The sequence below is a fragment of the Seriola aureovittata genome, chromosome 9 (assembly GCF_021018895.1).
Source record: "Seriola aureovittata isolate HTS-2021-v1 ecotype China chromosome 9, ASM2101889v1, whole genome shotgun sequence".
Taxonomy (NCBI): Eukaryota; Metazoa; Chordata; class Actinopteri; order Carangiformes; family Carangidae; genus Seriola; species Seriola aureovittata.
The window spans coordinates 12,965,959-12,980,116 of NC_079372.1; the positions used below are offsets into that span (position 1 = coordinate 12,965,959).

At 38.7% G+C, this 14,158-nt stretch overlaps 2 protein-coding genes across 2 annotated transcripts; one reads left to right on the top strand and one right to left on the bottom strand.

Moving 5' to 3' along the window:
- Positions 1 to 652: 652 nt before the first annotated feature.
- LOC130174764 (serine/threonine-protein phosphatase 4 regulatory subunit 2-like) lies at positions 653 to 8,371 on the bottom strand. The gene is made up of 9 exons (XM_056384963.1): positions 8,235 to 8,371; positions 6,300 to 6,381; positions 5,951 to 6,121; positions 5,173 to 5,266; positions 4,975 to 5,012; positions 4,736 to 4,810; positions 4,378 to 4,527; positions 3,138 to 3,427; positions 653 to 1,897 (listed from the first exon to the last, which is right to left on the bottom strand). The coding sequence occupies exons 1-9, from the start codon at positions 8,266 to 8,268 to the stop codon at positions 1,587 to 1,589; spliced, it is 1,245 nt and encodes a 414-aa protein (XP_056240938.1). The 5' UTR covers positions 8,269 to 8,371; the 3' UTR covers positions 653 to 1,586.
- A 106-nt stretch (positions 8,372 to 8,477) lies between these two features.
- On the top strand, positions 8,478 to 13,381 carry LOC130174765 (eukaryotic translation initiation factor 4E type 3-like). The gene is made up of 8 exons (XM_056384964.1): positions 8,478 to 8,608; positions 8,749 to 8,922; positions 9,794 to 9,866; positions 10,581 to 10,675; positions 10,764 to 10,824; positions 10,918 to 10,984; positions 11,110 to 11,265; positions 11,391 to 13,381. The coding sequence occupies exons 2-8, from the start codon at positions 8,762 to 8,764 to the stop codon at positions 11,435 to 11,437; spliced, it is 660 nt and encodes a 219-aa protein (XP_056240939.1). The 5' UTR covers positions 8,478 to 8,608; positions 8,749 to 8,761; the 3' UTR covers positions 11,438 to 13,381.
- Positions 13,382 to 14,158: the final 777 nt, after the last annotated feature.

A 14,158-nucleotide genomic window follows, 5' to 3' on the forward strand; every position in this document is an offset into this window, starting at 1 on the left:
GTGGGTCTTTATCAACTCCGGAGGGAAGTATCTGGCTCTTCAGCTGCTAAATGCTCCACTATGTTCGCCAGCTGGTCTATAACTGTGTTTATCTACTCTTTGGTGTAGAGTAGGCGCAGTTTTCTGCTGGAAACAGCTGCATGCTGTGGCTGGAAACAAAACTAAGCAAGGAGTGAGAGTGAACCAAAAAACAGTAAATTTACAGACCAGTGCTTCAAAGCTCTGTAATGCCGAAGGGGAGCTATAGATTCATGTGATAATTCTCTGGAGGTTCATCACCACGAACGACCGCTTCAGAATTTTCACAGTCGTTTTATACATTGTGTAAAATATCGGTTGTAGCTGCTTTAAAAAATACAGTCATGATTTTTAGAGGTGTACTGTCATTAGCTTAGTGTTAGACAGGGAATTATTTTCAGCATGGACCACGATTCCATGGACTGACCACATTTCAAAGATATTTCACTCTAGGCTAAAATTCTGGGCCGACAGTCCAACCAACCAACCAGAGTTGCCATTTGTAGAGTCACACCTCAAGCATGGCCAAAAGGTAAAGAATTTACTGTGCCCACATCATTCTGCAGGTATGAAACATTACTAGATTTGCAACTCAAAAGTACAACTCCCTTAACATCAATTGAGCATATTACACTTTAAGTTTTAGCTTTTATTGCTTTCCATGAATACTATGATACAAGCTCAAGCATTCAATTTCCAGCGATTATCAGTTTTACGAAGGCAGTGGACACGTATTACAAGTCTACAAAAACTGCTTTACAGATATGTACTGTAAAAATCCTAGCTATCAAAAGGGACAGCTGTACAACTAAGGTATGACATACAGAAAGTGTAAAAGTACCTTGTGTTCTGTTGACAGAATTTGATGCAGAAATGGCTTCCCTTAAGCCAAACCAATTAACTATCTAACCAAAGTGGTTACTACTGGCAATATTGTGTGTAAATATTGGCTTCATACAGTGACAAAGCAAAACTGTGATATTTTCCACATCCTTCAAAGGGTCAATGCTAACAAATGCAACATAATGCTAATAAAATACATTTCATGGTATGTGCTTCATAGAAAAACCAAACAGACATCTGTGAAATTTTGCTTAATGGCAGGTTTCCTCATTCACCAGGAGAAAGACATTCATTTGAGAGATAGTCAATATAACTATGCTTAGGCCAAAACTCAACTCAGACTATCAAATATATCCTCTTGGAAATACATGCCGAATGATGAATGAATAATGAAATTTTGGAATAGATCGGTTAACAAGGTTAAATTAAATCGCTCAGATATAAAAATCAGGGAAAAAAAAGATTAGAAAAACTTTTAGTCAACAGTTAAAAAGCTGAGTCTCCATAATCTTCTTTGAATAATTTCCTTCTAGTTTAAAGACCAGGTGATGTGTAGCCGTGAGTAGTTGAAACTGAAGAGGAAAAAAAAGACCCTTCTGTGAGGAATCTCAGGGTCCACATCGCTCCTGGTCCTGAAGTCTAAAGGTCCACAGTGCTACAGATATACCCTTGGTGTGGTATCATACAGTGTAAAAAAAAAGTCAGTTGGCAGACTGCGCTTCAAGTTAGTCATGTTCTCCTGGCTCTATTGCAGTCTCTGTATTGTTTGAACTGTCAGCATCGCCCTCTGTTGACAAGTCAGGTGAACTATTAGAAGAAGAGGGGGCCTGCTTGTCGCTGGCGAGGCCTTCTCCATCACTGATGCCACTGCTGCTGCTGCTCTCCCCACTGTCCTGCTCAAAGCTTGCACTCTTCTCTGACGGAGCAGGCAGCTCAGGTTGGTCCACAACACCGTCATTCTTCTGACTGTGGACATCCCCCGTCTCAGATGAGTCTCCTTCCCTTTCAGAGGTTTCTGTCTGCGTGTTACTGGCCTCTGAGGAGCAAAGTGGTCAGCGTTTTACTGTTACAGTCTGAGAAACAAACAGTCTGCGGCTGTTATCTAATCAATTCAAAACTGAAACATCAATATTATGAAACAAAGCTAACATTTAAGACTGGCATGTGAATTATGAGTGAAATAATTCTGAAAAGGCTACATATTTTGCCGGGGTAGTACAATATTACACAAAGCGATATCTGAAACAATTAAAGCTTAGAAGAGTCAGAGTAGGTGACATTTTGATCTGATGTGGTTCCCTTTTTTGGGGAGGCACATGTCAGCTATGTCGTCCACAGCATAGCCTAGGAGCCAATACATGTAGCTGCCATAGGTACGGTATAACCCCTTAATGACACCTAGTGACCTCCATCACTTTCAGTTTGTACATCATGAACGCCCTCGAGCAGACACTGTCCAAACTGAGCCCCTCTATCCCCATTTGTACAATTCACAGTGTCGAGACAACAAAGGACACAGAATTCTTGGAGAGTGATCAAGAACACAGCGGGATGCGGCCTGCAGGAGGCTTCGCCAACAGGCTTTTCACGCTACATTTAAGTGTGTGTGTGTGTGTGATGTTTACTCGTTTCATATTCACTTTGTACTTCAGAACATTAATAATTAAATTTAATAATAATAATAATAATTTTAATTTCATTTGCGCTGGAAAGATTTATTTTGACTGTTTGGTATCTGTGCAGCCACCTCTGAATTTACATTTTTGAAAAGGTGCACCTAAACTACAACGTGGTCATCTGCCCATAAAGACACCACAAACGCCCGCCGTGTTGGTTCTGTAACACTTTAATACCAGTGTGTAGGATTTAGTGACATCTAGCGTTGAGGTTGCAGATAGCAATAAATTGAATGCTTCTCCCTCTCATCCCTCCCTTTCCAAGCGGGAAGGAGAAGCTACAGTGGCCTTCAGGTAACGTAAAAAAAAAAAAAACATGAAAGGCCCCCTTTTAGAGCCAGTGTTTGGATTGGCTGTTCTGAGCTACTGCAGAAATATGGCGGCGCAATATGGCGGGCTCCATGGAAGAGGCTCCCCTTAGATATGGAGGGCTCATTCTAAGCTAACAAAAACACAAAGCTTCTTAGTTTCATGTATTTATACAATAATGAAAACATAATCATGAATTTCATATTCCATTTTTTCCAATACATCCCCCTAAATCCTACACACTGGTCCTTTAACACATACAAATACATCAGTGAGCACGATTTCACTTACCATGTTCCTCCGAAATAGACGGTGTGTCACAAGATGTTCCACTTCTGAAATCTTGACCACAGGAGTCTTTTGAAGACTCCAGTGTCTCTGACAAGCCCTCTGACACTTTATGACAAGAAGACTCCTTTTCTTCACTTTCTGTTTCATCCTCTTCCTTTTCATCAAACTTGAGCCTTTTGACCTCTTGCTTGTCAGCATCAGAATCCTCCTCCTCCTCTTCCTCGTCCTCGGGGTGTTTGTTCTTTATCCCGCTGTTTGGTGTTAATTCACCTTCTGATAGTGAGGAATCACTGCAGTAATGACAGAAATTCAGGGAACTTTGTTCATCAACGTTTAAATCAATGTGTAGTTAATATATTTTTCTTTCAAAAGGATGGGGTCCTGGGAAGATCTGCTCATGGTGGAAATGTCTGGGCTTGGCAGCTATCATCAGTGCCCCTACATTTTAAATAAAAATGACTGAGTAGACTCACTCAGTACACTACACTCTAGAAAACTACATGCAACTCACCCTAAAGGTGGGTACAAACTCACTTTGCAATTTTGGGCTGTCACAGATGAAAGATGGTCAACATGAAAGAAATGTGGTTCAAAAACTGTGGTCCTACACTGCACTGTGAGAGAGGTTCAAAGACGGCCGTTGGCTTGCTACCAAAGATAGCCTTGGACAAAATTCTGACAGCGTCAGAAATTTAGGACGACCGTTTCACAATGTGGCTGCTACTTTCTCTTACGTCCATTAAACAACCAATAGGAATTTAGCATGAACTGACAGCTATGTGTGTTTTTGTGCTCTAAAAAAATACTTATCTCAAGCTCTCTTTGCAAAATTGGCATCCCTGAGTTTGCCTCTTTTCCATAGCCACGACCGGGTTCACATTCTCCTCCCCCTCTTCGGATTTTTTTCCATACACATAAAAAAATACCACTATTGCAAGGGCTCGATTCTTGCTTCGTTTAATTGTTTACCACTATAGCGGCGTGGGTGGATGACGCATGTTGATGACGTTTCATTCTTGTATACTGACTTGCGCCGTAGCCTACAATTCATTTGTTAATCATCCTACAGTCTGCATACATCAACCTTGACGTCGTACCCAAGATTATTAGATCCATGGTGCACAGTGTGGCCTACATTAAAAGTTATAATATTGCTGGAATCTCAGTCTGTAGGCGCCTCAAAACCATACAGTCAAGTTGCTGTTGTACAACATATCAACAGTGTACATAATTACTTTACCTGATATGGTGCTCCTCAACCTCCTCTGTGGTTGGCTCTGGCTCTTTACTGCCTGGACAGTCAGGGAGCCCGTTGGTGGAAAGCGAAGTTGCCAATGACAACTTTGGTCTGGTGAGTGGTTTTGGCGTGCCTGGTCCATTTACATTTCGACTGCAAGAGAGGAAAATGACATTTTCTTATGAAAGTAATCTCACAAATCAGCAGAACTTCTAAGACCCTCACTGACAGGCAAGACAGATCCGTCCTTACTATACCCTGGTTGTCCTTCGCTTATTTTGCTCTACATTAATTCAACTTTCCTGTGTATGAGGAATTTCAATTTGTGGATGTCAATCACTGACAAGTATGTTGCTCCCACCTGTCTGAATATAGAGAGGAGTTACCAGGAAACATCACTCCATTCATTCTGTTTACACTGGATGCCCCATTTTTCCTTTGAAAGAAGTAGAAAGGGACAAAAACAACTGTCTGTTAATTGTCTGTAAGTGTGACTATATAAGCAAGTTGAAGGGAGCTGTCAATGTACATGAGAAGCAGAAATACTATAGTCATCAGAGCGAGGGGAAAAAGGTTTAACAGCATTTCAGATGTACTCACTCTGATGTGGGATACACGCAGCTGACCACCATTACATTCTGCAATACAAAAACAGTAATATACTGTTTAGAATTCATTTTAAAGCCTTGGGAAGTACATTTAATCAGTATCGATAAATATCGCTAATCTTGAGCATAAACACTTTGTATTAATGTGTGTGGACTTTTAAAAAAAAAAGCAGTGATGTGTAATGTTCACCTTCTCCAAACCCCTGAGAAACTTGTCTGTCCCTGTGTAGTTACGCTTGGGGTCCACGAGCAGTTCACATAGACGCTGGATGGTAAAGGGGATTCTAGAAAAATTATCAAGAAATATATTTAGGATTAGCCACACAGCCATCATACAGCCAGGTACAACACTGTCTTTGAAAACTTGCCAAAGCTAGCAGCACCAGAGCTGAATGAGGTAAAAAAAAAAAAGGAAAAAAAAGAGAGACGCATCAGTTTGGACAGATCTATGACTGCTTTGCCATAATGCCATTTAGAATGCAAATCATTGGATGTGGAAATTCATTAAGAAATTTCCAGGCTTGAGGATGAAAGTTTTTTATGCAATTTTGGGAAAGTTGCATTCAAAAGATTAAGTTGAGTAGCTTTCGTCTTGTCAGCGGAAAACTAGCAGAGTGCAGAAAGAGACTATTGACACTGAAGCTCAGTTCATAATGTTTTTCACAAATACATTTTTAAATATAACTGAATTAATTACACCACATGACAGATGTGACTTTTAGCTCATTTGGGTTTGAGCTTAATGCCCTAGTATACTAACATTATTTGTTTTTTTTCTACTTTTAATGCGCACTTGAATATCTCTCTTTGTGGCAATGCTTTTATTCTGGTTACATGCAAGAAGAACATTAATAAAGTAGTGGACCAGAATTTATGGATTAATGTGACTGAACTGCTGCATTATTTGGGTTGGTATATGGAGTTGTGAGGGAGGATTTGTTTGCAATTTGCAAAGTGGTCTAACTCACCCATTGTAACCATCCACTATTTTTAAGATCCTCGTCTTCATCTCTTCAAAGGGAACATACTCTACATTGGGATTATGTGGTCCTCTCTGTTCTGGTGTTGAAGCGTGGAAATCATCCATGACTTTTTCCAACTTAAACATGAAGTAAGTTTTGAACTGGGACCACGGGATCCTAGAATACATTGGAAATGCGAGTCTGTATGTCATCCACACAAAAGAATGAAAAGTCTTGAAACAAGTTTTTGACAAAACTGATATAGAGAGACAAAAAGTTCACCAAGCGGATTTCATTGGCAGGAAAATTTGTTTCAATATTTGAGGCTATGTGTCAGCCTCTAGTTGTTACTCACAGTGGCTGCCCTGTCTTGGCAACATGGCACAGGAATTGCTCTAGTACAGGACAGGTCTCTTTCTTCCCTTTCTTCTCAAAATCTGCAAATACCCACATAAAGAACAGAAGATCAGTTTTTTTTTTTTTTCTTCTTTTTTGGTAGTAAACCAAAACGGCACACAAATCTGGTTCAAACCGAACCCCAAAAAAATATTGGTATTGGCAAAAACCAACCAAAAAAAGGTTGGACTTTTTCAGAAGGATATAACCATTAGAGAATGATTAATTGTGGAAATAATTCTGGAAAAAATGTTAACCCCTGTTTAGTTTAAGGCAGCTCCTGGCACATTAGTTATGCATTTGCAGTGAATAAATAATCATAGTACCATTTATCAGCTCTGCCAACAATTATTTACTAAAAACTTCTTTTTTTTTTTTACACTTATGTCTCATTTTTGTCTGTACGTTCCAAATGTATATAACAATGAATACTAATATAGTTAATCAATTCACATGACCTAGACACAGTTAAGCAACAAAAAAGGATGTAAACATTAACCAATGATTGAAGCTAGCTGTAGTGACAGTGTTTGCTACAGGTCGGATAGTGCTAAATGAAACTCCGAAAAAGAAAATTTCTCCCAACAGCACTGCAATCAGCAAGGTTTCTGTGTTCATCAAATTAAATTTAAGATTTTTTAAGGCCCTTTAATCAAATTAGAGAAGATTCTCTGGAATAGAGCACAGCATAAAATGACTATCAAAGAATGACAGAAGACCAGTGGGGACAAAAAGGCCGCAAATATTTATTACGTAGAATCATTTAGGTTTTGTCAGTACTTTCCAACTGTAGTGGGGTTATTCCTTGTGATAAATAATACTTCCTACAATAATTACTAGTAACATATTTAATCAATGAATCTAACCTGGACTAATATATGGATTACTGAACAGGTTTATAGGGCACAGGCCCATAATATTTCTTGTTTTAAAGAGCACGTAGCACAGGCAGAACTGTCCCAAAGAGACACAAGACGTCCACATAGAGAACCAAAACAACCACAAAGAGATATGAAATTACATCAGAGACTGAAAACATCTGCAGAGAAACACAACATCCACAAAGAGGCACAAAACGACCACAAAGAGATGCAAAACGCCTTAATAGAAACATAAAACGACAACAAATGATGCGGCAGTGGTTCCAATCAGGGTTGGGGGGGCTTTTACTTTTCTATGCCAAGGGGCCGATTCTCTCATAATCCGTCCATGCCTAGACGCAGATAATCGGTGGTTCGGTTAACCAGTTAAAAAAAACAAAAAAACAAAAAACTGATTTGTTAAATTGTTATCGATAAAATTGTCCCTTGTCCAATATGCATGTATGGGCATCTTTGCAACAGTCTCCCGACAGCCTAAAGTTATAACTAATCTTACCTTCTACTGCAAGCAAAACAAATATTTGACCTTTGCAGATGAAATTTAAGACTCTGATTTTAAATCTTCTATGGCATTTTTGAGGGAACTGAATTCAGTACTTTATACGACTTTTCAAGACATGCAGACACCATGTCAAACACCAATTTCAGTTAACTGCATGGAAAGTTATCGTAAAAGTTGGCAAGTTAGCATGCTTATTGTGACGTTACCGCGTTAGCTGTTTACATAATCGCACCAGTTTCAGTAAGGGAATAAATGGGCCAGAAGAGAAAAATGTGACCAACTTCTTTCTCGTAGAGAATAACATTAAGCTGGCTAACGTTAGGCCAGGCAGAAAATTAGACCAGTGTCCCTAGGTGCCTCTTCTAAACGCTAATCGATGTTGGTAAGCTAAGTTACAGTACCGTACGTAACGTAGTTAGCAAACATTACAGATTTTACCGATGACATCAAAACAAATGTAAGACCCACTCGCTAATAATGAATCACGTATTTGAATAACTGTAAATATTGCCTTGAAACGCTTCCAACAGCACGTCGATGTCCATATCGGTGTCCAGTCACTGGCAGGAAATGCTTGCTAGTTAGCAGTAGCAGATAGCAACCCAACAAAGCTGATGGCAGTGACAACTGCGCATGTCTACGTTTACGTATTCACATTTGCGGAAGATGCGTTCCAGTTTAACCTGAGATCAACAAAGCGCTTGAAAAGCCCCGTAGCACCGGGTGAAGTAGCCAGGATTGAAATACTGTGTATTCTCACAGCTCAAATTTTTTAGTGTGTGCAGACTTCAGTGACAGGAACTTCTGGAGAGCTCTGGGCTGTAGGTGCCGCAGGCAGTCAGAGGGCGTCATCGTTTTTTTCTGTTGTTGTGACGGCGCAAACCGGTGAGGCGACCAATGAGTCAGCAGCTGATCTGGGTTAATTTTACCTAACCAGCCTATATATAAATATAACGATAACAGCCCCGGTGAAAACATCTGCACTAGAGATCTGCTCGTTTTTTACTAAGTCATTCGGTTTACAGAGGTAACCTAACAATGGCAGTTCCAGTAGCTGCATTACAACTGAGCACATCATCCAACCCGGGTCTGCTGGAGCACAACATTCACATCAGCGACAGAGATTTGGGAAGGATTTCAAGTAACAATGAAAATGACACGCTGCCCTTACATTCTCCGTGGACTTTCTGGCTTGACAGGTAAGGGGTTTTTTTTTTTCCCCCCTTTTCCCTCCATCTTTATGTTACTAGTCTTTAGTCAGTGTGAAATAGGTGAACTGTTTGTAGCTGATCAAAGCAGAACAAAGAAAGGAAAGGACGAATTTATCAGGCCTGGTTTAAGTGAGTCGATGCAACCTAGATAATAGTGTTTAATAGTGAATAACGTGACACGGGGATTGTCTGTCATAATAAATCACAGAAAAGCAACAAACACTGCTTTTTATGGTGTCGATTCTGTTTTGCTGCCAACCTGGTTTCTCAACGACCTACATACCCAAGTCCTTTACTTAGTAGGCTCTTAAAATAAACGGCAATTATGACTAACTGGCTAAACATAACTCATAATGATAAGATGAGTTCAGATTGAGGTCATCCTTAGCCTTTGTACTTTGCACAGGTGTTATTGTTGAAGAAAAAAAAAAAACTTGTTGAGTCATTGGTCATGTGTCTGTCAGTGGTTTTGAAAATCATAACTTTCTGTTATTTCAACTTAATGCTGCTCAAATGCCATTATCATACACAACGTTCCCAATGTAAACCTTTGCATAAGAGAAGTTTCAAAATTATTGTTAAGTAATCACAACAGAGTTGAACAGAAGAGACACTAGGTTACAAATCAGATGGTGCTGTGCTCAAATGGGGTCAGTGTTGTTTACTGTTTACTGGCTTATTTGTCATCAGATCCACCCCCACCCCCCTCCAACCCCCCCTCCAACCTACCCTCCAACCTCTCTGCTCAGAGGGCAGTTCTGTGAAACATGTTTGAGTAATGTAGGAACTGAAAGAAATGTATTTAGAATATGTAAAGTGAAATTTAATTAAATGTCTGTATGTGTTTTTTTTTTGTCAGATCTCTACCAGGAACAACAGCTGCTGAATGTGAGTCAAACTTGAAGAAAATCTACACAGTTGAGACCGTCCAGGTAAGATGCCTCACAGTCTTCCTACACGAGCATGGCTCCAGCAGACAGAGTTTTTACATTCTGCCAGACTAGGAGTTGAGCTATGGCACATTTTAGTAGTAAATTTCCTGATTTACACTCAATTCAAGAGTCAGTGTAAAGAAGTTTATCTTCACACAGCTGCTGGAGTTGTTTCTTTTTCTCCCAAATGCACCAAGGCCACAGCCAAATTAACATAGTGTCTGAAGCCTTAAGTGACACTCTTATCATGGGGACACTGAATGTTTTGTGTTTCATTGATGTCTCTGTCTTTCAAAGTAAGCACAGTATGCAGGATTTACACACTAACACTAGTAGCACCCCTACATGATTTCAAGCTGTTTTAAGTGTATGCTTGTTTAGATCAATGTTGATCAACATGTTAATATGTATAATTACTAATGGCCTAATTAGCATGTCAGGTTATTTTTAATCTATTATAGTGATTACAGCAGGACGTTAATAGAGCTCCAGTACCCTATTATGAACCCCAAACCAGAACTGTGTTGGTTAAGGATTCATGAATGAGGAAGATTTTTGTGCGGTGAAGAGCAATGAGGAAAAGACCTTTGGTTGTGATTTTCTACACCACATGAAATGTGAAATATTAACAAGGCCAGCTGTCTGTACTCCCTGTGCCAGTAAATGGCTCAATAATATAACCTGTTTCCTCTGTTCACCTTGGCGCCGGAGTAGAACTTTTGGCGAGTTTACAACAACATACCCGGCGTCTCCAGTTTACCACTGAGATGTAGCTATCATCTGATGAGAGGAGAAAGGAAACCACTCTGGTGAGTTTAACTTGAAGATTAATGCACATGTTCACATTAATTGAAGTTAGTTAAAATGTGTAATGTTTCCTGCTGGTTTTTCAAACAGGGAAGAAGAAAGCAATGCTAAAGGTGGTGTTTGGAAAATGAAAGTACCCAAAGAGTGCACTGTAAGTGATATAAAGCATTTATTATGTACTATTTACATATTAATCATTTGCTTTTTTCATGACTCTTTAACAACTTTGTCTTCATATTTACAGTCTGTTGTATGGAAGGAGTTGCTCTTGGCTACTATTGGAGAACAGTTCAGTGATTATTGTCCCTCAGGTAAATTTCTTGATTGAGTTACGGGAAAAATAAATTCTAGCAAATAAATGATTCCATTTTTTAAAATTTTAAAATGGCATCAGTATGAAATGAGTTAAACTTGTTCTGTGTTGCTGTTCTTGCAGAGGATGAAGTGGTCGGTGTCAGTGTCAGTGTAAGAGACAGGGAAGATGTGTTTCAGGTCTGGAATGGAAATGCTTCTTGTGCTAACGAGTCAAACATCTTAGGGAGGATCTATGAGCTCCTCCCACAGATACCTTTTAAAGCAGTGTTTTACAAACGTGAGTATTTGCTTTGAATGTGAAGTGATATACCACGGTCTTCAAACTGAATTGGAAATAACACCATAAAATGTAACATCATGAAAGTAACATATCTAGTTGTTCTCCTTTTGCTTATATTTCAGCACACGAGGAGCACCACGCTTTTGAAGGAGGCCGATCAAGACATTAGCGCATTTTGCACATCAGAACACCTTGAGATAAACAATGTTTTTCTTTGCTTATGAACGTGTTTCGGATCATGATATACGGGCAGATTTTGAAGCACTTGAGTTCATAGTTGTTTAATGGATCATCTTAGTTACCTCAAAATTATAGCCCATGTATTATGAAACTCAATCGATGCAGTTTCCCATCTTCTGGGCACTACTGTCATTCATAATGATATCCAAAATTATTTTAGCCAAAAGCAAAAACCACTTTAGTTTAATTTTATCTTTGGCAGTGTTTGTATGTTTTTATACTGCAGAGTTTTGCATAAAAAAACCTTAACTAAAACAGCAGATCATGTACAGTCAGATTTTTTTAGATGAATTATAGCATATTTTGTGCAGTTTCCTGAGCACAGGCAGAGCCACGTCTTTGAATTAAATCTCATTTTTGAATCTAAGAGCAGGCCTAGTTCCGCAAAGCAAACCTTTATCCTAACAATACATTACAAAGCTTTTTTTAGTCAGCTCTTTTCTCTGTTTTGTATTTTACAGCCAGAATACTTTTGCCTATACTAGAGAACATAAATATTTAGTATGCTGTAATGCTTACATATGAACAGAAAATTGCACATTCTTTTTTTATGTTCTTCTTTTGGATATGAGTGAATAATGAAAGTAATATGTTCTTGTTACAGTAAAAGGACCTCAGTACACAAAACATCGTAAGTAGATGCTGATTAAAATATATGCAATCATTTTTATTCTGTAGAGTTTGTGGCAAACGTGCAGTGTCCTGGTTGTCCTAAATCAAGCACTTTGTTTCTTACTGTAAATGTAAAACATCAAATGGTCCCTCCGGGATTATATGGAGTTGTGATAACTGAGACCAAATACACTTTGGCTTTGTGTCACCTTTTCTGATGAAGTGTAAAGCTGTTTTTGCTCATTTTGTTATGAGTTTCTTCTCCTTTTTAATACTAACTGAGTATTGTGGATAACAAAGTTGAAATTCTGTTTTTATGTATTCATATGACCTGTGTTATAATAAATTTGTGAAACCTACCCTTTGTAAAGCAAATAATACCGGCCCCAGGAAAAATGAACTATAATCATATGACACAGAAATCTGTCACAGGGGTGCAGAAAGTAAAGATGTTGCTCTTTCAGGGCTATTTTAATGAATTTTTAAAAAATCACTGGTGTTTGTTGAAGTGATGTAATCAGTGCAGCAGTGTCAAATCTGTATGAAACAATCAGAGATGATTTTCTGATGCTGTACCAAAACAATTTTAGTGTCTCTACAATCCATAGCTTTAAATGTTTTTGTTTTTTTTCTGTGGTCTTATATGCAATAGGTTGCATTTGCGTTTTTTGAAATTTGGGAAGCTGAACCATTCTACATCTCACCAAAGGCGCCTTTCTTGTGTGTTTGGGAGAAAGTGAGGGAGTGAGATTGTCTATTCTAGGTTGCATAGAACAGAGCGGATTCTCTTGTGTGCCAGTACTATAATACTGAGACATTTGAGGTAATCTCCAGAGATTTGGAGTATGCATTGAAATCCACAAAAAGAATGCTGCTAGGATTCATCAATCAAATCAAGTGTTTGTAATGCTGGTGTCTCTGCTGAAGTCAAGAGTAGTCACAGAGTTAGTTTTCAGACCACCGACTTTGGCAAGCTTGCTTTGACTTAGCTGTATTGTTGTTGTTTTTTTCATGTGATGATTTTAAAAGCACATAGTGTATGATAAGTGGAAAAACATACTGTCCCCCAGCACATATACAGTTGACCACTCACTTCAGAGCGTAGACATTGTAACTGATTGTTGATCTTGGATGGTGCCTTGTGTTTACCAGCAGTTCAGAATGTTACCGTCATCCGTGTTCAGCTTGTTGAACTTGTATCTAGTCATGTTTCTCTGTTAGTTTTACAAGTGTTTGAAAAATAAAGTCACCTAAACTTCCACCCTTTGCTATTTTGAATGCTTACTGTATATGTAATAAGGATATCAATATTATGAAAGAAAGAAGCATTTTGAATTGTTTTTCTAGAAAAGATGTCAGGTCATATTGCGCATGGATTTGTTTATATTTTATTTCCACTTGAAGTGGATATTTGCAGTCAATCAAATATTAGATATTGTAATGTGTCATCAAATGCAAGGCATTGCGTGGCCATGGTAATAACATTGACCATAGATTTTTAATTGAGCCACTGAGAAGCCTTAATTTCACATTGAATCAAATACCAGGCTAATTAAGCTGAAATTTCATAACAACTAGAAGGACAATGTCTCCCTCCTGTGGTCACCTCAAAGCATGGATGCAAAAAATTAGGACATGCAAGGATTAAAAATACAAAATACAAATTAAAAGGATTTCATCGGACTGCAGTGACTTTAACAGACTATATGACTATTGACTAAAATTGCATGTCGGAATGTAATTACGTTTAGTTTCCATCATTCTGTATGCAGCCCCAATGTGCCATGGCTCCAGTTGTACATTCTGATCAGCCTATATGCCACATGTGCACAGATGCAAAGAAACATTGCAAACCTGCCTTTGCACTGGACTGAGAAGCCTGCCTAGATGCTGTGTACTGAAAAACTTTATAGGTCAGGGTTCCTCAAAGATTTAACAAAAAAATAATACTTAACAAAATCAATGAGCCCATCATTTCACTTTCCAGGGGATTTGTGGAGTCAATGGTAGATCTATTTCACAGTTACAGTGTCACATA

Bases quoted from the DNA above. Each gene is read 5' to 3' on its own strand.
- LOC130174765 (XM_056384964.1), top strand. From the start codon at position 8,762: ATGGCAGTTCCAGTAGCTGCATTACAACTGAGCACATCATCCAACCCG. The intron at 10,985-11,109 runs GTAAATTTCTTG...CTGTTCTTGCAG, and splicing joins CAGTGATTATTGTCCCTCAG to AGGATGAAGTGGTCGGTGTC. The intron at 11,266-11,390 runs GTGAGTATTTGC...CTTATATTTCAG, and splicing joins TAAAGCAGTGTTTTACAAAC to CACACGAGGAGCACCACGCT.
- LOC130174764 (XM_056384963.1), bottom strand. From the start codon at position 8,268: ATGGACATCGACGTGCTGTTGGAAGCGTTTCAAG. The intron at 5,267-5,950 runs GTGAGTTAGACC...TAATTTTTCTAG, and splicing joins ATAGTGGATGGTTACAATGG to AATCCCCTTTACCATCCAGC. The intron at 5,013-5,172 runs GTGAACATTACA...TTTGTATTGCAG, and splicing joins TTCTCAGGGGTTTGGAGAAG to AATGTAATGGTGGTCAGCTG.